Source organism: Centropristis striata, chromosome 14 (genome assembly GCF_030273125.1).
Source record: "Centropristis striata isolate RG_2023a ecotype Rhode Island chromosome 14, C.striata_1.0, whole genome shotgun sequence".
NCBI classification, from domain to species: Eukaryota; Metazoa; Chordata; class Actinopteri; order Perciformes; family Serranidae; genus Centropristis; species Centropristis striata.
In genome coordinates, this window is record NC_081530.1 from 3,899,789 (window position 1) to 3,923,948 (window position 24,160).

General features: G+C 37.6%; 1 protein-coding gene across 3 annotated transcripts in view; it reads right to left on the bottom strand.

The window, feature by feature from the left end:
* The window catches only part of LOC131984720 (triple functional domain protein-like), a 114,667-nt gene extending 102,301 nt beyond the window's left edge, over window positions 1–12,366 (bottom strand). For all 3 annotated transcript variants that reach the window (XM_059349650.1, XM_059349649.1, XM_059349648.1), the window contains exon 1: window positions 12,080–12,366. In XM_059349650.1, coding sequence (XP_059205633.1) covers window positions 12,080–12,149 — 70 coding nt within the window. In that variant the 5' untranslated portion in view covers window positions 12,150–12,366. The remainder of the gene's footprint in view (window positions 1–12,079) is intronic.
* Window positions 12,367–24,160: the final 11,794 nt, after the last annotated feature.

The window sequence follows — 24,160 nt, forward strand, 5'->3', positions numbered from 1 at the left end:
TTTTAGAGGGCGGCGGCGGCGGGGCGGCAAATTTTCCCCGAGCTCACACCAATTAGCTATCACGCCGGAGAAATTACCGAACGAGAGCACGACAGATGAGAGGGAGAAGTGGGACAAGCTCCTTTTTATAAACACAGAGAGAGGCGAGAGGTTTGCATACGTGCGTGTCTGTGTCTCTGTGCGTGTCTGTGTCTGTGTGTGTGTGTGTGTGTGTGTGTGTGTGTGTTTCAGTTGCTCCTTAGAGGGGATTTACAAGCCAAAACTCTCATTTACACATCCCTAATACTTCAATTCCCTGGTTAATTGACTAACAGACTGTATTTGACATTATTATACTTTTAAATAACTCGTATCCAAAGCGCAAGATAGTACTAGCCAAAAGCAACTGCCACTCATTTCTTTTCATCTGTCATTACCTACTTTGACTGTAAATACCTTGCTCTGCTTGCCCTGATTCACATCTGATTGACAGCTACAGTTTCTACATGAGCAAACATTTATTTTTGGAGGTGGACTGGAGTTGCACCACAGGTAAAACTTTGTTTTTAATGCATCCAAAGCCAGCATATGATCCACTCTTCAAATCAATGGCCCACATTAAGACCATAGAAACCGACCGTCCCTATGAGCTCTTATCAGCTGGCCTTTGCTCTTATCTTGTCCATATCAGGGCGGCAACCTGTGTGTCCACTGTGTGAGTGGTAAAGCCTCACTGATAACAGAGGCTTTTGCCGACCTGGTTTATATAGGCTTGTTAGTAAAGGCATGGTATAGATCAGACAGACAGACATGGCAGCTGTTGTTACCATGGTAACAGACTGCTAACCCAGCCTAGTTTGGTTGATATGAAAAAGGACATAATGTGCAGCCTTCAACCTGCAGTCAGAGCTCCAGTGCGAGACTTAGAAGATCCAACGGGAGGTGAAGAGCTCTGCAGCAGTGGAGGCCCACGCCGTTATTCTGGGCCCGCTGAAGGGACGGGAGGCATGGAAGAACCAGAACCAGAACCAGAACCAGGACTAAGCAGGGGGAAACAACAACGTTCCCTTTCAGTTTAAAAAATAGTCAATGTTTACTTTTATGTGGGTAGATTGGTTTTTAGCCCTTTCTCACACAGACACAGACACAGACACAGACACACAGATATAGACATAGACACAGACACACAGAAACAGACACAGACACAGACAAACAGAAACAGACACACAGAAACAGACACAGACACACAGAAACAGACACAGACACACAGAAACAGACATAGACAGACACACAGAAACAGACATAGACACAGACACACAGAAACAGACACAGACACACAGAAACAGACATAGACACAGACACACAGAAACAGACACAGACACACAGAAACAGACATAGACACAGACACAGACACACAGAAACAGACATAGACACAGACACACAGAAACAGACACAGACACACAGACACACAGACACAGACACACACACAAGTTTAGGATTAAAATCTTGATAATTGAATAGCCTAAATGGTTTGTATTAACTAGTATTTCCCCTTGTCTGCCACATGTACTTTTTCTTTTCTGTTCTATGTACTATTTCATATCAGAATTCCAATTATCTAAAGAGTTCATTTTGTAGCCTAAAAGTAATTTTAGTAGTATTTAGTATTAATATGAACTAGTATGTTTCATTGTCTGGTATATGTCTTTTACAGTGGGGAAGACAGCATGAGAGCAGCAGAGCAGAGAATAGTAGTATATATTATAATAGTCTTTTTTTTATGTAGCTCTGATGGTAATGTATACAATATTTTTGATAAAACAGCCAACAATTAAGATAATGATTTTAACAGAATATTTAACATTATCGTGCCACTTGGCTGGCATTTCTTTAATATGTCAAAGCATCTCTAGGGACTATCTTAATCCTGGTAATATGTGTGTAACCATGTGCACTGAAGCACCAAAAATCCACCCTCCTCCTGCCACTACTACCTCTCTCTCTACCTCGACGCCCACATACAAAAAACACACCCACACACACAGTAATCCCTGAGAATAAACACCAGATTAGATTAGGTCAGCGTGTGTAATCCAATGAACTCTCACCTCTAACATGCCTAATGTCGTTACAGCAGACATCATCACACACATGGCCAGGGATGTGAACTGCTGCCACACAGCTCTGATCTCCAGCCCATCACACTTTGCTATGTTATTAATATTATTACTATTATTATTATTATATATACTGTTGCTGCCATTATTACTATTATTACTATATACTGTAATATACTACTATTATTATTATACCGGCCTTATTTATTATTATTATTATTATTATTATTACTATTATTATTATTATATATTATATTATTTTACTTGTAATTACTTTATTTATATTTTTTCTTTTTACTTTTATATTGTTTATTATCTATTATTACATATATTATATTATATTATATTATATATATATTATATACTGTACTATTATTATTATTATATACCGTCTAGTCACTATAGCATTGTTGCCATCATATCACCAGTTTAATTATTACCATCATCTTGCCAACCATCCTACCAACTGATGTTCTTCTTTTAACTTCTTAAGTGTCCTTGTTCTTGTTCTATTGTGTTTTTTTCTACTGTTGTTTTTATTTATGCTACCTCAGTATTTTATTCTATTGTATTTTATTGTACTTGAATACCGGACTGCTGTGACAACCGAATTTCCCTTCGGGGATGAATAAAGTAATCTATCTATCTATCTATCATGCATTTATTCCTGTTTAAGTGAGCAGATTTGTTTTAAAACAGTCGTTTGCCATTCTGCTTTCCCACACACTCCATAACCTCAATCTGCTCACTACATTATTAATAACATACTGACTTTCTGGTAGCAAAACATTGTATATTTTTAGTATTACATCTATGGCAATATTATTAAATGCACTTGTGCAATGACTTTGTTGTTAAGTATGCCACACATTCATTCATGTCCCTTTTCAAATCACCCTCAAAACCTGTCCTACCTCATTGGTAAGCTGTTACAGGCCGCTCTTCACATTGCCATGTACGGCACATCGACAGAGAGAAAGAGACAGAACTTGTTTACAAGCATCTGACTATCGGGGAAGTGAATGTTATTCCCTCTGAAATGCAATCTGGTGCTTTTTGTTCTGGTTTAGGGTTGTATTACTGTGGTACGCCTTAGAGTTCACGCTGACATCATACATGCTTTGGGCTACAAACAACTCCAGCGCTGCCGTTCATTTTACTTCATGGCTTTTGATGGCTTCGCTCACCGTGTTCTGATTGAAAAATTATAGTGTTTAGTCTAGCCAGACATCTGCGGGCCAGGGTTTTCCGACCATTTCTGCCGTGGCCCCCAATCTGTGAGGTCAACATTTTTTTTTCTCACTCTTTGTCTGTTACCATGACAATCCCAAAAGCTTAAATTTGTAATTGCATCAATAACTGGAGGTATTCCTGCTCAAGTCTCCCTTTACGTGATTCCTTCCTGGTCTTATCTCTTTTTAAGACCTCATCCTCATTAAATCTCTTTAATCTCTGATTGATTCCAACAACTAAACCCAGTGTGGTTCAGGCAGGACACTGTTACTGTTACTGCCCAGCTGCCACCATGAGAAATGTATCTCTTGGCTCACCTCATAACATTAAATCGACAGCACATTAAAAAATAAAATAAAACCAAGCAGGCAAGCCCAGACTTAGCACACGGGAATACATCACTGTAATGCCAAAGTAAACCTGACCCTGATGACCAGTCTTTACAAGCCCGTGATTTGATACACAGATCTGCAACAAAGGCCTTGAGTAAGATGATGTATTGTGCCAGCTTGGCATCAGATTTACCACAGAAATTGTTTAACCAAAATTTTTCCATGAAAAGTCATGAAATGACCTTTCTGAGCAACACAGGACCTCATTTAAAAAGGTGCTATAATCAATATTTATACATTAACAATGCATTGCATGATGCTGTTTGCAAGTAATGTTAAACCCACAGAGAATTATCACCTGACTCTGCACTTCTCCAATATAAAGCCACAGTACACAGAGACAAAGTTAGCGACTAGCTGGTAAGCATAGTTGAGCCTTTAGCAGCTAAAGGGCCAGAAGTTTCCCTCAGGAGTCAATGGAGCTAAAATACTGACTTACTGACTTACAGCCGTCAGGTGGCCAGAAACAAAAATCAAAATAAATGCTTATGATGCTACAAATGTGTCTGGTGTGTAAATTAAACCATTATTTGCTAACACACAGTCCCTTCCACATATACCTTTGCAACCCTTAACTATCTAGCCAATACTTGGAGGAGCTGTATGTAAAAACACAAATGTCCAAAAAAGTTGGACCTGCTACATAAGCCGTGCAATGTGCAGATGAATGTGAAGGGTGAAAAAGTGTTAATTTAAAAAGAAGACGCAAACAAAAATATCTAACGAGAGTGACGACGTCACTCAAATTTTGTCATAAAATGACAATATTATACATATACATACAGTACAGGCCAAAAGTTTGGACACACCTTCTCATTCAATGCGTTTCCTTTATTTTCATGACTATTTACATTGTAGATTCATCAAAACTATTAATGAACACATGTGGAATTATGTACTTAACAAAAAAGTGTGAAATAACTGAAAACATGTCTTATACTCTAGTAAGCAAAGGGTGGTTACTTTGAGGAATCTAAAATACAAGACATGTTTTCAGTTATTTCACACTTTTTTTGTTAAGTACATAATTCCATATGTGTTCATTCATAGTTTTGATGCCTTCAGTGAGAATCTACAATGTAAATAGTCATGAAAATAAAGAAAAACGCATTGAATGAGATGGGTGTGTCCAAACTTTTGGCCTGTACTGTATATACATCTGTGTGTTCAAAATGATCTGCATAAAATTTAAGTAGGAGTTGTTCAAGTGCTGCTGCTTTAGTTCACCGTCCTTGGTCTGAGATGAGCAGCTTTTAGCATGTCTGTGCTGTGACTGCTTTGCCTTGGTTGTCTAGTCTGAAAGCTGGACAGCTTCCAAACGTTACACTAAGCTTTACGAGTGGGCAGTTCCTGTCATTTTGAATCAATCATGTCACAGGTTTTGTGCACCAATCCTGATCTGCCATGTCACTCTTCTCATTGAACGGAGATGCTGGCAACTCTGTGATTGAACACTAATGATTGACCAGAAGTTTGATCATACTGCCATAGCCTTCAACAGACGAGAATTCAAACAAGGGTTTGAAAAAAACAAAAACAATCCTCCCACTCACTGACCTCACTGACAGCAGATTGGGGGTTTTGGCTAGCTGTAATCTGCCTTTAAATTTTAATGTACCTGCACCTGTTATTTGGGATGAGAAAGATTATGTGTTTACACAACCACTCATGGGAAAACGAGAGCGATTTGAATTATTTACTCTTTACTAACCATTTTTTCTGCCATTCTCTCCAGAAATATGAGTGTATGACAGAAACAAGTTGTTATTAAGGACATGATGGTCTGAGCCACTAATGCTTTCCAAGTGCCAGCACTACTCGTCTTGTTAGCATGTGTTCAGTGCTGTATTTGTGCTTCATTTTAAAAAGGTATGAATGCCTTTCTAACTGAAACATCACATTTTTAATGCCACAATAAAGGGAACAGTTCGAGTAGAGCGTTTTTTTTTATCCCCACGTTTGAGCTTAATCTGCAACCCTTTCTAAAAAGCTTTTACCCAGGCATCCATTTGCTCTTGATTGAAGCTGCCTGGCTAAATAAAAGGCTAAAATCTCATAGACAGCATGATTCCCTCCAGCTGGGTTCCATTTATTATGTTCACTTGCGTCTTCTGCACAATAACACAGTTACCTAGAGGTGTGTGAGGTACCGGATATTTTGCAGCTGAGCATGTGTGTATGAGTAAAAATGGTACTCCTTGCTGTGGGTGTGAATGTAGTACGATGTGACCTTAGCAATACAAAGACAGCTAGACGACGAGATGGAGAAGACAAAGCTGGGGTCAGTGGCAAATCAGAGAAAAGTGCCTGTGTGAGTGTGAGTGAGTGTGAAAAGCAATCCAGACAGAACAGCGGCTGCCTATCACCAAGCCTGTCGTACCGCGAACCACATGATGCCTGAGTGTTCAAAAGAGTTACCCCTGATTACTCAGTCTGAGCCTGTTCAAATTTGTATTTCCAATTCACTGATTTGTATGCTATGAGGCCCTTTGCAGCTAAATTCTGCTTATTTTCATTTTAAAAAATATAAGTTAATGTAACTGATACTGTTGTAGAAAATCTTTAAAAACTGACGACCAGGTCGATTCGAATAGCAGCCTTGTGCGGGATTTATTTAGCAAGTATCAAAAAACAGATTCAGATGCCAAAGGTGTCAGACGAATCCAAAAGTCAGAACAACACAGAGACAACACCCAGTTTCTCTCTTTTTACTTTGCAGGTTGGTGTGTCATTGTCAAATATTTAAACTGCTATATGGCAGATATTTTAATACACCTTCAAATTAATTCTACGACAATACTTTGTATCAATATAAAAGTTACTGATACTTTACTGATAGATGAAATTTGTATAATGAGACACAGAAGCATAGAAACTTTTTTTTTTTTTTTTTTTTTTTTTTTAAAAAAGGGATTTGGATAGCAGATCCACCTTATAAAGTCAGATTGGTGCATGATACTGGTCATTGCATCCGTAATCCATCCAGTGTGGCTTGACCAATCATTTCCTCAGCTTATTGATGACAAATGTTGGTAATAAATATTGACACTATTAACCGCCAAATGACAGTTTGGTTTAGAAAATAAACAGATAATTAATGTTTTGCCTTTAACATTGATTACAGTAAAACTGAAGGTTTTTACAAGGACACCTACGTGTTCTGTTAGTGTTTTGAACAGCTACTGTCACAACGAGCCACCACAGACGCATTAGACTCAGAGTCCCCAGTTAACGCGCTAAATTGCCGAAACACCGGACAACATTGTGATTGGAACGATGATATTGACTATGTGGTCATTAGGTTGCCATAGTTGGAGTAACTAATGTCATATTTCAAAATAATGCCACATCCTTTTTTGTGAATGAAAAATCAACTCCTGGCATTTACTGGTGTTCTTGACTACCGTTTTGGAAGAAGGAAATAAAAGTATTAATAGCCAAACCGGCTTTAAATGTGACATTTTCTTTGCTGTGAGGTCTGAGGAGAATTTCAGATTTGCAGAAGACAGCTAAGATAGATAAAAACAGATGTGATGACACCATGAGGAGCTATCACATTGCACTGTAGGACATGTATGCTCCAAGGATGTGTTTTGGGGGTGTGGCTCATACTAGGGGCTAAAAAGCTTTTTAAAATCCGTCTCTCACAAGTCCTCCAACTTGAACAAATGCCATGTATTGATCCTATTTTTTATCCATGATTACGGAGTTCTGAACAACCAGTCGTTTCACCCAGGTAATTTGGTAAGAAAAATCTGTTATCAAGAAAGGAGCAAACAAAGTGACACCAAACCAACCCTTCAATCATTCATTTGCATTGATCTGTGATGCACCAATTCTCTGTTCGCTTCCATCCCATAAAAACAAGATGAAAAAAGAAATCTGCTTCGTATAGCATGAGGCTTTAGCCTCTGCTCTGTGTCTGACTTGGCAGCTTTAAGCCTGGAGGAAACCTTTACTGAGGGAGCTCAATCAGTCTCCATCTCCTGGATCAATATCCATTAGTCTCAGAGTGTGTGTGTGTGTGTGTGTGTGTGTGTGTGGACCTCATCCTGGGTGAATGGGCCTGAGTCATAAATGCAAGCTCTGGATCAGATTTCTCTCTCTCTCTCTCTCCTGCTTGTCTGTTTCACTCACTTTCTTGCACAAACACACGTACACACCGATGCTCATTCAAACATACAGACCCAACCTTGTGAACGGCGTGTTGCCGCCTCTGAACATTCATTCATGAAGGTCCGCCAGTGTTTTTTCCCCAACCGTGAATAATACCCTACACTACTAACAAGTAATAAGTGTATGAAACCAACACTAAATCAGTCTCTTAGTCACCAGTGTAGCCACAAATATGTTTAGTGTGGAACAACTTGATGATTGACAACATGCCACAACAAAACTCCCCATTTCAGAGCTCTGAGGCCGAGGTATTAATTCCAGTCTGGAAGGCAGGGGAGAAAGACGGGGGGAAGCTCATTTTTTTTTATTAGTTGTCATTTTGCATTAGGACAGTGAGGCCCAACACGACGCAACAAGAATGAAGGGAGGGAGGAAACCATGAAACAGACATTGGCGAATGAGCCAATGGCAGGCAGTCAGGCACAGAATAGGGAATAAAGCAAAGAGGGAGAACATGGGAAAGACAAAGAGACCAAATGCCGAAGGATGGAAAAAGAGATGAGGATGGAGCTGGGGATGGAAAAGCATAGCCTGTGGCAAGACACTCAAACCTGTGCATGTCAAAACAAGATTCCCAGATCTATAAGGAGGAAGTTCACGAGCAAAACAAAGAGGAGGGGAGACTGACATGACACTCAAGCCTCCCAACCAGTTTATTGTACAAAGACATTGATAGAATATCTATACTCAGGCGGTGGTTTCACTACTGGTTTTGCTCCGGAAATGAATGTTTCTGAACAAGAGGATGTTCCACTTCGAACTGTTTTTGAGCTAACTGTACAAATATATTCAGTGCTAGTTTAGGTTGAGAAAGCACTACAGAAGCTACGCAGAAGACAATGGACATGACATGCAAACAAGTCACTGTTGGCCAAATCAAAGCCCATGTTTACAGTAAATATCTGTCCACAGTTATCATTATCTCATACATGTAGGTGGTCTTGTCAATCACTGTCCTGTTGTGCTCAGTGACAAAAGCGCACCACCGATGGTGCCAGGCTCTCTCTGGGAAGTACAACAACACTGAAGCAGCATATAACAATAAGCACAAATCAACAGCACCGCTTGAAGAAAACCTGAGCCATGTTTAACACAAAGCTACAATAACATACCCCATAATCAGTGCAAACTGTAGCTTGGATGTGTTGCTTGGTGAAAAAAACAAAGCATTTCCTTCTAAAGAACCACTATATAACAAGGTCATTTAAATAAGATAGCAATTTATGACAGGTGGATCTAGGCTGAACAGTTTCAGGTAGGAACCATTTTCTTTTTAGTACGGTTCCTACTTGAAACTCTTCACAAGGTCTGTGGATTATCACAAGTAACCGGGTCATGATTTCTGGAAAGAGACATTGCTGTTGAGTTTTTCCATTTTTGGGCACCACAAGCCATCTGTCAGTTTGTTCCATTATATTCAAGAGATGGCAGACATCTCTATGGTCATATTTCCTACACTCAGCAACTCACACCAAAACGATCCAGATCAATAAATAACATTATAGATAAGATTTTTTTTTTAAATGTAGTTTATATTTTGGGGCAAACTGTCCCCTGAAGTGTCAGTGGACCATGTTTATCTAGTACTAGGGCTGTGTATTGGCCAAAATATGGTTATATAATACATATCATGATACAGGGGTTATGATCCAATATATTGTGACATAATATTGTGATGCTCAAAGTGCATCAATATTTTGTTATTTGCAAAATATCACACAAAAATGTGGCTCCCAATGAGATAGGTAACTGTCAAGCTTAGGTTAAGATCTCAGTAAACATTGGATTGTCAAAACATTGTCAAAAAACAACACATTTGTTTTAATTTCATCCGCAATTTCCATTTTATCAATAAAACAGTATTGTAGCAGCCCCACCACTGCTGGAAAAATTCAAGCACAATGAAAACTAATTATCTATGTCATTGCTTCTCTTGAACCAATGAAGAGAATATACGATTTAAGTGCTCTATTTGTAAATAAAGCGATATTTCTATAATATAATTTAAAACTGCAGCAGATGGCATTGTGGTAATAAGAAAAGGAGGCATATCCAAACATTTTAATTATGCAACAATTTAGTAACAGATCTGATTAACATTGAGGCAGAAAGGCTGCAGCTGTGTGCCATCAACAAAACATACAACGTGTGGTAGCAAGTGAGTTACAGGATGCTTCTCGCCTCTCTTTCTAAAAGGAAGGCATCAGATCAGCTCAATACGGATACTGAACTTCCCTCTGTGGCTTATTATCTCGCTAGACACAAAACCACAGGAGCCAGAGGCTGGATGTCAATACTCTGCATTCTCCTCCTTGTTTACACCCCTCCAACTGTACTTCAAAATCTCACTTTTACCACAATGCTACTACACATGACAGTGCAATAGAACAACCAGTGATTTGGCTTGTGAACAGTACGCACAGTGCACTACTACTGTTTTCAGTTGAGTGCCATAGTTTCTTATTTGAGTAGAACACAATTCACAGGGAGAAATTAACTTGCAACTTCCACTACACAAGCAGGTATTGGTTCATGGGGAAAATTTGTTTTTAAATCAATATATATAGTAACCTACCAACACCAGTGCAGTTGACACTGTCAGACATAGCATCAGGAACTGATATAACTGAGCATAGCCAGAGGGTTATCTAGCATATCCAAGTGCAGCCCATAAGCTCATGGACAGACATTCACCCATGGATCCCCATTTCATTCAACTGTATCCCACAAAACTCCAATTATAAATACAGAGTTAATCTTTGTACCAATGTATCTATGTTTATACTAAAAGGGGACATGGAATTAATAGAAAATAAGACATTGTGTAAAATCCTTACACATGGTTTTAGTATGCAAAGCCTGAAGGGCAGAGTAAAATGTAACTATGTATTTTTGGACCCCTTCAATTCACAGTTTATGGGCCATTGTTGCAGCTTATGAAATCAATGCAGGCCCGTGTTAGGACTTCCAAGTCACAGTCCTTGCTGATTAATTAGCCTACTTAGCTAATGTTAGCAATCTGTACATGCAAGCAGGGAGCATATAATCATGTTTAAAGGCAACCCTTCATGTGTAAATCAGTGTCACGGACATTCTGGGCTTTTATCACAGCCAGCTGACCGTGTTATTGATAATAGGCAGCCTTATGGCCTTGGTAGCTATGTTGCACAGCTAGCTTTCCCTGCACAGTGCACACCCAGGCTATATGTGCCACGCCATGTATTGTTTACATAGCTTCCACAGTTGTGCTATTTTTTGACAGCAAAGAAAACAACAAACAGAGAGTTAACGTCATATTGGATATAAAACCGACACACGCTGTATATGTTTGTACTTATTACAGCAATAAGCGGTTTAGAAACACGCCAGCTTTGTCAACTCACTGGCAAGCTAGCGATGCTAAACCTGCTAGCATTTGTTAGCTTCCCAGGCAGACAGGATTCACCTAAACTGATTCAGGATTCACTAGCTTACAGGCTAACATTGGAAGCTAATGCTTAAAACTAGTTATTAACCCACCAGTCTATTATCGGACAGCCGTGACCTGCTTCTTTTTCCCCTTTTTTAGCAAACTATACTATCTTTTTGCTTGATATAAACAAAACGAAACCAATCATATGCAAATTTATCAGTGTGTTAATCTCAAAAGGAATCGCTTTGATCCAATTGTCAGACTGGGGGGGAAGAACGTATGGTTCCTATGTTTACGTCTTCTGGGTCAAACTAGTATTCCTGATCCTCATTGTGAAAGCAGGCAGTGTTGTAAAAGAGTTGTGGTAGTGTCGTGGAAAAGCAAAAACACAGAATAGTGTATTTAAAAGACAAGTAAAAGGAAAGCCAAGCAAGCTCTGTCAAATCCCGTAGAGCTGTCCGAAAATGGAACTCGAACAATTAGCCATCATGCTAACGTTGCCTGGCTACATAGTCTGGATGGGCTCTGTGTTACTGTAGTGAGATAAAAGCATCCAATAAACCCTTTTTCAGAGATTTATAAGACTGGGATGCTCACTGCCATTTCTTACAGTTTTGTAAGAAACAGTTCGGTTAGAGACTCCCCTATCCTTCACTGTATGAGCCCCCAAAACAGTCACCACGGACGGGAACAATGTCCCGTATATCTCCCGTGGGGAGCAGCTCTCCGTGGAGCTCAGTCCGACCTCTGCTGCTCGTTTTTGGGCTCACCGGTTTTGAAGAACGCCGCTATGTCGCCAGCGTCCTTCGTCGTCTCCTCCGCTCCTTCCCCGGAGCTCATGGCTGCCACAACCCCACGAACCTGGAGCTCAGTATCTCCCGAGTAGATCCCCCCAAAAATCGGCAAAAAAAAAGATGGCACAAAATCACTTCTGTCCCGACAAAAGCGCCATTGGAGACACTTAGTTACGCGCTAGCAGTGCCATCTGCAAAAACCTCCATCTTGGGGTAACGTAATTGGAAACGATCAGCCGGGGGCACCGGGTTCCTCCTCGGTGTGGAGCCGAGGGGAGAGTAGCTGTAGCGGGGAGGAGGAGGAGGAGGAGGAGGAGGAGGGAGGGGCCGGGTCGCTGCTCGGTGAATCTCCGTCAGCTTTCGGAAATGAGCAGACGGTGGGTCATCGAGGACCGGCGGCGGTCACCGTGCGCACGCGTCTGTGCGTCTGTGCGCGCGTTTTTTTGTCCAACCTATCGTAAAAAAAAAAAAACGTAAGGTATTTAAAACCAAGGTTATAATAGTTTTGGATTTTTCATGAGTTTTAGTTTTAATTTCGTTGTTTTCAATTTTTGTTTTCAAATTCAGTTATTTTTAGTTAGTTTTTAGAGTGAGTTTTCTAATTTTAGTTTAGTTTTTAGTTTTTGAAAATGCTTAGTTTTAGTTTAGTTTTTATTAGTTTTAGTGTTAGTTTTAGTTTTTTTTGTAATGGGTATGTGCCTTCATTTCCTTTGGTTTATCATATTATTATTATTTTGGTTTTAATGAGTATTAAAAATGGACAACAACAATTCAGGCTGTCATTTATAATAACTACACTGAAAAAAAAATGGAGTGACATTTACTTTTTTTTAAAAAGCTAGGCAAGTTTTTCCACACAGAAAGTGTTTGTAATCTTTACTCAGGCTGTTTCTAAGTAATATTTATTTAATAGAACCACTTATTTTTTTTATGAAAATACACACTGATGTCCCTCAATTACATTTTACTTGGAAATATCAACTAATTAAGCCAATTAACTGGTTTAGTGAATATCACTTGGAACGAATGATTCAGTTAATATACAAAACTGAGGACACATAATAACAAACAATCACTAAGTAATGCACAACATGAAAAACTGCTATTTTAAAGTAAAAGCACTGAATTCATATTTCTTTTTTTTTAGAATGTATATAGATGATTGAAATAATAATTACAGGGCCAAAAAATCTCTTTTTTTCAGTGTATGTGAATGATAGGCTTATAGGTTATGTGTAACTTGAGCTGTGTAGCTAATCTAGCCCAATTATGCTACACACTGTTGGGAGTTTGGGGGAATTTAACAGACTGTGATTCATGTACTGTTGATTGTTTTTGTGATGTGTCCATAAAAAGTGGGTGAATGTTACGTTACTCATAGTGGGAGGAGTAGAGTGATCGGTAAAGCCTCCCGGATACAATCCAACAGAAAAGGTCAGCTGTTTTGATTGAGGTTCTGTCATGCCATTCTTTCTCTATTCTTTGTGGTCTGAGCTGTGTCACTGATGCCATCTGCTGGTTCAGGCTGCAACTGATGCTTCAGCTCCAAGTCTTTTTCAGTGACAATACGTGAAAACAAGAAAATATTCTGTGTCGTTCATGATTTTTTTTAAGTTTTGAAGTTTTTGGAGCCCTCCCTCAGTTTGTTTTAGAAATAAATGACTATACAAGCAGTATTATATTTGAAAAAACAGTGCGGAATGAATGATCAAATACTAAATACAAGCATATTATGTAATTATAATATCAATTAAATTGTGAAAATACTGTAAAATACATTTCTTTTCTAAATAAATTACCATAATGCCATCTAGTTGATAAACCACTTAATAAAAGTTTCAAAATAATTTTCATTAACCCTTTGATGCACAACATGGGTCTAAAGTGACCCGACTGAGTTTTTAATTTTCTATATCTTCGCAATAAATTAATTTCATCATTCAGTATTCCAGGTTTTCCTCAATCAATTTGTTTTTCATCATCATACATCCTAATTTTTTGTTTTTCATTTCTTACTTTTTGAATAAAAACCCTTTTTGTATCACTACGCTTCTAATGCACAACATGGGTCAAAAATTTCATTATGGGGGTATTGTGTGTATAATTTTCAGGAAAAATAAATTTAATCAATTTTGGAATGAGGCTGAAACATAAAAAAATGTGGAAAAAGTGAAGCTCTGTTAATACCTTCAAGATACACTGTATGTGTGACAAAATGATACATAAACACGTTAAATATTTTAAATATTTTAAATATATGAGTGTGGAAAGTAACTATTTGAAACAAATTACTATTATTATAGCATTAAGTAATTTAATTTTAATACAAATTTGGATAAATTAGTCATTTTTGACCCATGTTATACTTTAGAAGTGTTGTCCATATGTTGTGCATCAAAGGGTTAAGGTTACAGGACAGGTCTTCTGCATCAGAATGAACTATATGGTACTTAATAGCAACTGAGTGCACTTTTTTTCTATCAGCACAAGAAGAAACTATAAGACAGTGTTTGCGTGGCAGGGCTGGGGAGGTTTGAGAAGCACTGATAGTTTAATACCACATCAGTTCTAGTTCCAAGTAATTAAACCACACTGATTAAAGCACTGTGCTCTAGACAAAGCAGGATTTATACTGCCTGTCTTGTGGTGAACAGCATTAAGATTATCAGGATAATGCTGCTGCTTACTTGTGGATTATTACACATTTTACTCAATTGATGTCAAGTAAATATTTTCTGGGACAGACCAGAAGGTCCTTCTAATGAAAGCATCACAGCGAGGCCACATGTTCAAAGTGCTTTGACACGTTAAACACACACACATTCTGCACAAACTGCTCCAAATGATTTCCAATGAGTAAGGATGTTGATATTGATCAACTGTTGCAGTAATGTAGGACTGCTAGATTTATCGATGAGATGACATTATAATGTCCGTTTATAACTGACACTCAACATGGAAGATGACCTTTAGTTGTAACATATTCATTCCAGTCAGAAAAGGACTGTAGATCAGCCTTATGAAGTCATTTGGTGATATTTTAATTCAAGTTAATTAGTTAAAAATTATGGCAAAGCTCTCATTTCACTTGCTGAACCACAACTATACTGGTGCTCACATTAGTTAACATTTATAGTTGAAACTCATTTGACAGATAACACATTCACTTTGTAAATAAATGGGCAGATTATAAGACAATGTGCTTCTAGGGACACACTTGCAAAAAAACCCTAATACCAGCACATTAGCTGCTTTGTTCTCTTGGGGCATAAAAGATTTACTACGCCTAAATTAGTAAGTTTAATAAAATAAGAGGTCATGGCCCAGTGGGCTGCACCAAATCAATAGACTATGAACTCAATGGAGTTAAAAAGTGAGAAACATAGCTTCTGGTTTATATGATATCATAAATTTAAAAACCTGATCTCTGCTACAAGAGCTACACCAGACTGCCTTCATTTAAATTATATTTTATATATATATATTTTTATATATATATATATATATATATATATATATATATATATATATATATATATATATATATATATATATATATAATATCAATTAAATTGTGAAAATACTGTAAAATACATTTAAATACTTACTAAATTAGTAAGTTTAATAAAATAAGAGTTCATGGCCCAGTGGGCTGCACCAAAATCAATACACTATGAACTCAATGGAGTTAAAAAGTGAGAAACATAGCTTCTGGTTTATATGACATCATAAATTTAAAAACCTGATCTCTGCTACAAGAGCTACATCAGACTGCCTTAATTTAAATTATATATATATATATATAGCCTACATAAAAAAATAACATGAAAATAAAATTTGGCAACAGGAATTAAGGACAACAGCTGTAAGGGATGATGTTTGTTGTTGTGATTGTTTAGGGCTTGGCATCCTACTGAATACTAAAAATATATGTTTTTTAAAAGCATATGCAGAATTAAAAGTTATACCCACATCAAAAAGCATCATTGCATGTATCTAATACACCTAATGACTTACACTGCACAACTTCAAAACTTCAAATAACAGGTGACTGAACAACTAAGAAATGCAAAAAGGAATAAAATCCTGAAATTCTGTCCCTGACATTAGTAAAATACACAACAGCTTTAGTATACAGGCAGCCCAAGTAATTACAGTAAGGGGTTAATACTCACGGACAGACGCGGGACTCGAACTGTTTATCAGAAGAACCAGCAGCCAGGACCATAGACTGTATAAATATACCAATATTAAACTTATCACAACTGAAGGTGACGCTGTTAAACGATAAAAATAAAAAAGTAATAATGAAACAAACAAATGAAGCAGGGTGTTAGTGGCGCCCCTTCAAATGATGACCTTTCATCCGTCTTCTTGTGACGTCATGTCAGACTGACCGTAGCCAGGTCATTTAATTTAAAAATAAATTAATACTGTTTGTTAAATGCCCTTCTTGATATACGCCGCGGCTAGGCAGTTACAAAAATATAAAGTAAAAATTAAAAAAATTAAATAAAAATGTTCCTTAACAAAAGCGGCAGTCTGTCCAGAGAGGGGAAAAGGCATTCAGCGACACCTTCTGCACGTGCTTGCCGCCCATTGCATTAAAGCAAAACCATGCAATTTGAAAGCAGCTGAAAATGCGACACTTTTTGGGAATGTTAAAATAAAAGACAAAACGATAACTTCTTGATGTTGATCGACGATGCTGTGTTCAAAGCCATTGTAATATAGGGTATTATTATTAGGGTAACACTTGGTAACGCTTTATATTAAGGTCCTTGTAATAACCATTAATTAACAAGTAATAAGGCCCTTGTAAGTCCTTACAAGATGCTTATTAAATTACTGTGTGTTTATAAGCCTATATACGTGTTAATAATGGCATTATAATACAGCTAATAGCAGGCTATAAGAGATGTATAATAAGAACATTAATAAAAGCCTCATGAGTATCTTATAATTCTTCATAATATCATTACAAACACCCATAACCCAACCATCATGTCTTTGCCATGCCTTTATTAATCTTTTGTTTGCTTATTGATATTAAAATATACTTTATTGCTCATCTATTATAAGTTAACTATGCACTTGTCAACAGTTAACTATGCTTTTAGCAGCTAAAGGGATCTAAAGCGAGAACAATGCCTTATTACTTGTTAATTAATGGTTATTACAAGGACCTTAATATAAAGCGTTACCTAATACTTTACATGAAATCAGGCAACTGTGTTTTTATTTTACCGGTATTATTTTTTTTTACTTTGTTTAGTTACCCTTTCTTTGTAAGCAAACAACAACAACATTATTTTCATTATTCATTATACTGAACAAGTTAGGTTTACTTTTTCTACTCTTAGTACCTTAAGTACAGCCAAAAATCTATATCACTGACTTATTGACAGAATGGAAATGTCTCATCATGCCACTAACATTCATTGGTATGAAAATATGTGTGTTTATATATACACTTGAAACACAATTATATTGGTAAAATCATAAGTGAATAAAGCAAGTTAAAAACAAATAACTACTTCAAGATAATTATGCACATCAGGATCAGAAGGTTCAGTTTAGATATTTATAGAGACTAAACCAGGAACAGCTGAGCTTTGCTGTTGTGACAGCCATTAAAATAAGGACGCGGCTGCAGTCCAAGGTTGTGGTCGCAGGGTCCCCGTCGTTGGCACTTCACTTCTCGCCAGCCTTCCTCTTCATCATTGGCCTGACTGGACTGAACCAGCGGTCTGGGTACTTGTGCAGGGGCGAGGATCAGCAGACGGAGGAAGTTACCTTCACTGATCAGGTTCTGGAGGTCTCATGTCTTGGCATGTCTATGGAGAAATATTATATACACGTTAAATTTAACATCTGTCCTTTCTACAGGACATATGTGCTCACCTGTCCTCCTCAGAACACACTGCAGACCAATCATGGCTGCTGCAGGTGAAGGGACCTGCAGAGCTACACAGATATATTTAACAACCTGGTCTCACAGGAATCCGTGAAATAGCCACGGATTTGCTTAACTCAAAATCTGTGGAATAGCCACGGAATCACTCAAATTTCCGTGAAACTGACACGGATTTCGCTACAATGCAAGTTAATGACAGTCATATCCCGTGGCTATTCCAACATACAAAGTGATTATGTACATTCACTGAGTGAGGATTTAGAAAATAAAACATATAATTCTCGCTAGAAATGTGATCAAAATCCATTTTTATGCAGAAACTAAGTCAAAATATTGATTTTTTCACTAAAAATGAGAGAACTGTCCACCATGTTTTTTGTTCTGACCGCCGGGACCTTGAAAGTCACGTGACTTGGAACAAACCAATAGGAAAAAATATCCATGGAATAGCCACGGGATATGACTCATTAACTTGCATTGTAGCAAAATCCGTGTCAGCTTCACGGAAATTTGAGTGATTCCATGGCTATTCCACGGATTTTGAGTTAAGCGAATCCGTGGCTATTTCACGGATTCCTGTGAGACCAGGTTCCCATTTAATGTTTTTGTGAAATATAGTCACAGAACATATCTACTCACCTCTCCTGCTCCTCCTTCTGTCCTCCTCTTACCACACCGCAGACCTCTTTCTCTCTTTATCTGACATGAGATCAGAGGTTTGTCATCGTCAGCTGCCTTTCTCTTCAGTCCAGACCGAGCCCAGCTCTCCGTCTGGCTGCTGATTGATGCTCCAGGGCTGCAGTGGTGCTCAGACGGGATGCCAACATGAGGAGTGTGGCTGCTGCTGCAGGTGGAGGGCGTTGCAGGGCTTTTTCTGACCGACTTCTTCTCATGATCCTCAATGATTTGGCTGCTGCAGCTGGAGGTGGACGGACCTTCTGGATTTTTCCTGAACCTCTTTCTGTCATCAGCTGACCTTTTAAATTGGTCAGAGTCTGGAGTCAGGCATTGTTTTCTCTGTAATTTGATCAATAGGAAGAAAATGAACAGAAGAAAAATATTTTTAACAGAAACAAACATCAAACTGATCCAACAGCTTCTAACTTCTCCTTTGTAAACTTATTAATAATGATTTGACTGATGGTCGGCCTACCTGTCCCCTTCTGACTTGACCCGCGTCTCATCTTCTTGGACAGCCTTCCTGTTTGTCCCTGACTTGATTGAATCTGGGGTCTGGGTACTAGTGCATGGGAGAGGGTCAGCAGGAGGAGTTTTTTTATCTGCAGGTTTGTCAGAGTTTATGGTCCAGATCTGAAACATGACTAACAACAAAGATCAGAAGTCTTCAGTCACATCCAGGAGTGAATAAAAAGCCTCATGGAGATTTTTCGGTGTATTCTATGTATGCATCAGAATTTATTTAAGTTTTTTACAGCATATGATGAAAATAAAACCTATATACAGGACGTGATACAGGGAGCTGAACTTCATCTTCCTGGTCTCCATCGCTCTAGTCCCTGTCTCTGCGAGGAACTGTTGTGGTGTCTGAAAACACAGTGTTGTTGTTGTTAGGAATGATATTGTGAGTGAAGGAAACTTAGACAAACAAGCAGAAAGAACCAACTATTTAACGCATTGACGCCTAAAACTTCCTGTAAAACCTCTGGGCGATTTTAAAATAAGCCCCTAAAACCTGAAGTTTTTCTGGAAATTCAACAGAAGTGTCAATGCTTCTACTAAATAATAGATTTTTCAGCCTCTTTAGCAGATAGAAATGAAATTCAATAAGTATTTGAGAACTTATACAAATACTACAAAACGACGTATCCGCTTTCCAGGCTTCAATGGGTTAACAGTGTGTTCGATTTTGAATGACAGCACAGAAGTACAGAAGAAGCAGACAGTAATTGTAGGTTGGTCAGTGAGATCAGACAAGTACCTTGAGTTTCCAGAGACTCGTGCTGGACTCAATCTGGAAAAAACTGCAAGTCTTTCGTCCAGGGTTCAGCAGAACACACAGCTTTGATTTAACATTTACATTAACACAGCAGTAACACTAATAGATCTGCATTGAGCACATTTTAACTCATTTTCAACAGCTGATTCAGATAAACACATTCAGTAAATACCACAAATGTATTTAAAGGCTTGCAATTACAACACTGGAGCCCAAGAGGAAAGTATATTCATAATGCCACAAATTACTCATTTGTGCACACAAGATATCTTTTTTTTTTTTTTTTTTTTACCTCTGTGTAATTAAATCGTTCCAATGTTTTGATTAATTTGTGCTCACAACATTGTAATTTGAGGCCTCAATTTAATTAAATCATCTAAATGTTTTGGTTAATTTGTGCGCACACAGTGCACCCTAGTCCCTGCCGTCAAGCCATAATTATGCATTTATTTATTTATTTATGTAAGTTTGCAAATTTTTGCTCTCTTTCAGAAACAAGGAGAAGCTGCTATCTACTGATAAAGCACATTCAGACTATTTATTTTTCATTAATATGTTGTTTTTTTTTAAACAAAGTTTAGTTTATAATTACCTGTGGTAATTATTTTTTATCAAAACTTAAATAACTTACTAAATAAATAAGTGCACTGCTTAAATGTCGATTAAATTATAATTTAATTTCAGCACTTGTGTTATTATTATGCAAACAAACAACATGATATCAGCATCGGCCACTAAAACTGATCTGTCAGCCACTACTTAACCTATTATTTGTAGTTGATATTTTAAGTATAACAAACAGTGCTCTTATTATTATTATTATTATTATTATTATTATTATTAATCTATCTATCTATCTATCTATCTATCTATCTATCTATCTATCTATCTATCTATCTATCTATCTATCTATCTATCTATCTATCCATCCATCCATCCATCCATCCATCCATCCATCCATCCATCCATCATCCATCCATCCATCGATTATATACTTATATATATATACTTATATATATACTTATACCTATACTTATTATACTTATACTTATATATACTTATATGATATCAACTACAAATACTATTTTTTCTATCTAGATTTAAAGACCAAAAACCTTTAATACTTTTATTTTACTTTTTTAAATTGTTATGATTACATTTACTCTTTTAGGGGTTTTGTTTGGAAAAATGAAGTTTCCTGTGCAGATGCTTATGTATTACTTGTCATGTCCAGCAGGGGGGAGGCTGATACTAGTGATCAGCTGGTTGTCCTCCACAGTGGGATGTAATGCTGGGGTATAGTGGGAAATGAGCTGTATTCATTTTTAAAAAAAAATGCTTATATAACATCACTTTTTCCAAACAAGAAAACAACAAAAATTAGTAAGAAGTGAAAGAAGAGAGTTTTTGTATCCCTGCTGAAGTCAAAATGTGTTGCTTTTCACAATAAAGTTGGTCTATGTTGATTTTTTTATTTCTCTTCTCCAGGAACATGGGTACCTTCTGACTATAAATATTTTTAATTAGTATTTTATGAGCAATTTGTTATCTAGGTTAGCTGGATAAGTTGTTCTGTTTAAGAATTATGACCTTTATCGTTCACTGATGATGGGAATCTTTATTATTATCGTGTGCCTGGTTTCATACTGATGAGAACTAAAATATTCATTGCAGCTTTGACTGATACAAAGAAGACATCACAACTCAATATTAATGAAATGTGAACTGAAGCAGAGGTAAAATATAGAGATAAGAACAACACTCCGCAACACTGGTAGCTCAGTTTAATAACTCAGGACCAGTGAATGACTGACCCCGGCCTTCAAGTGCTTTCTTTCCACAAGGGACTCCTGCCAAATAAATAGCAATATATTGCTCCAAAATGTCAGCAGTAATTACTCCTGTGCTCTGAGACAACCTCTAAAATGAATGAAAGCAGGTGGCGATCGTGCCCCGCCTTCCTCGCTCTGTCCGTCTCTTTCTTTCTCCACATGCCCCTTCTGTCCTCTACGTCATTGTTGTTGGGAACCTCTTGAACCTCTGCTGCTGAATTGTTGGCAGTTTTATCAAAATCTGTGCTCCCCTGCTCCCAGTGAGGCTCAAGGCTGTCTATTGTGGTTCAGTGTGTGAGCTGGCGCAGTGAGTGGTGTCCTCTTATTGGCCACCTCCTGCTGCTCTGTCATTATTACGTGGAAGGAGAGAATAATAACAGCGGGTGGGACTGGCTGACACACACACACACACACACACACACACACACAAATACACAAATAAGGTGTGTCTCTGTATGTCACTGCTGTAATCTTCTAAATGGACAAAGCTAAGAGGTTAACTGGACCACTATGAGGACAATGCACGCTTCCTCTCAGGCCACACACACACACACACACACACACACACATACAGTGATGGTGTGTGTCTGTGTGAGGTAGTCAGACACATACAGCCTCTAAAATCCTTCTAAAATTGTGTGTATTTTGTGTGCCACAAAATAAAATGATAACAAATGTATTTGCTTTTTTCCTCTAAATTTGATATACACTGTAAAAAAAACTCTGTTTAATTTACAGTAAAATACCGGCAGCTGTGGTTGCCAGAACATCACCGTAAAAAAATACAGTGAGCGTATGTAAATGTAAATATCAGCAAAAACTGTAATTTATACTGAATAATCCCATTACTTTTAGGATAATTGTGTCATCATGGTATTTCTCCATTAACTTTGCGTGTGTGTTTTCTACAGTTTATGGCGGTAGAATTTAAAGTTTTATACTATTCTTTGATTTACAGTAATTAAAATTATCTACTACGGTGATGTACAATGTTTAATTTTACAACCTATTTCTGATGCAATTTGACAGTGTTTTACTGTAAACTGTGTTTTCTACAAACATTTTTTACAGTGTAGGCTTATTCTGTTTCTTGCCAGTAGTAAGTTGGGAAGCCACTTTTATGTCCATCTGTTAAAAGTGAAGCTACAATCAGCAGCCTAGCTTAGCTTAGCTAACCCAAAGCTTGACAACATGGGGAAACTGCTAGCAAAATTAGCTCCTCTGTTGTCTCATTCTATTAAAAAACAAGGAAAACGTGAATGTGAGGTTTTACGGGCGGTTGTGTCTGGACTATCTCTTGGTCAGGAAGTCCCTGCACCTGGTCAAGAAAAGATTTGATACCTAACCTCCATATAAAACAAGCTAGTTTTTCCCCCAGTTTTAACATGTTAATGCTAAGCTATGCTAGCTCCTGGCTGTGGCTATAAGGGAAACTGACCATTTTCAATTGGCTTTGTGTCAATGCAGTTTGGCTAGCTATATGCAGATGAACTTTGCCCTCATCTCTCCCCATAACTTGGCCCATATGTGGCCGAAAGTGTTTTTAATCGACTAATCTACCTCTTGGCAAGAAAGTGAATAAGGTGAGACAGCACTGTCAGGCAGTTTTTACGTTTTTTCCCCCTCAAAAACATTGTCTTCTTTCAGGCTAGTGGAATAAAAACATCCAAAATACAAATTCAGTAAGCTTAAGATAGTGCTTCATTTATGTATTTTAACATTTAAGTTTCAGAAAACTTTTTTTTTTCTATGATTTTTTTTTTTTTTTTTACCCTATTCACCTGCCGTGGCTCCCCATAATTTCCCAAACTGTTCCTTTAATGATGCAGAATTATAGATAGAAATTGGCTGTAGAGAAGTTGTTCTGTAGGCCTAGCTACTTTCTCCCCACTGGACTCAATTTTCCAAGATTAACTTGAGGTGCACCATCTGTATCTTTACATACTGCTGAGGGACTGAGAAGTTATTTATAGTTTATCTGAAACCCCCAGCAATTGTCGCCCATAACTGAACCACATATTCCACACTGTGCTTGCGGCGTAGTCTGTCCAGTGTTATAAATTGATTCTGCTGCCTGAGTCACACAGCAGATGCAGTGAGAGACCTTCTAAGGACCTTGAATGGACAAGTGTTATTAGCATAAAGGAAGACAAGGATGAGCTATTATCATTCATTTTGTAAATCCATTGTTGACTTTCAACAATCTCAACAGTCAATTTAGTTTTCCTTTCAATATCAGCATTCTGAAACTATAATATAATAAAAAACCATAAAAAAACGATGAGGCATCGTGCATAATGTATAGTTTGCTCCTCTCTTTAAAATGTAATGTAGTATTAAAATAGTGTCTA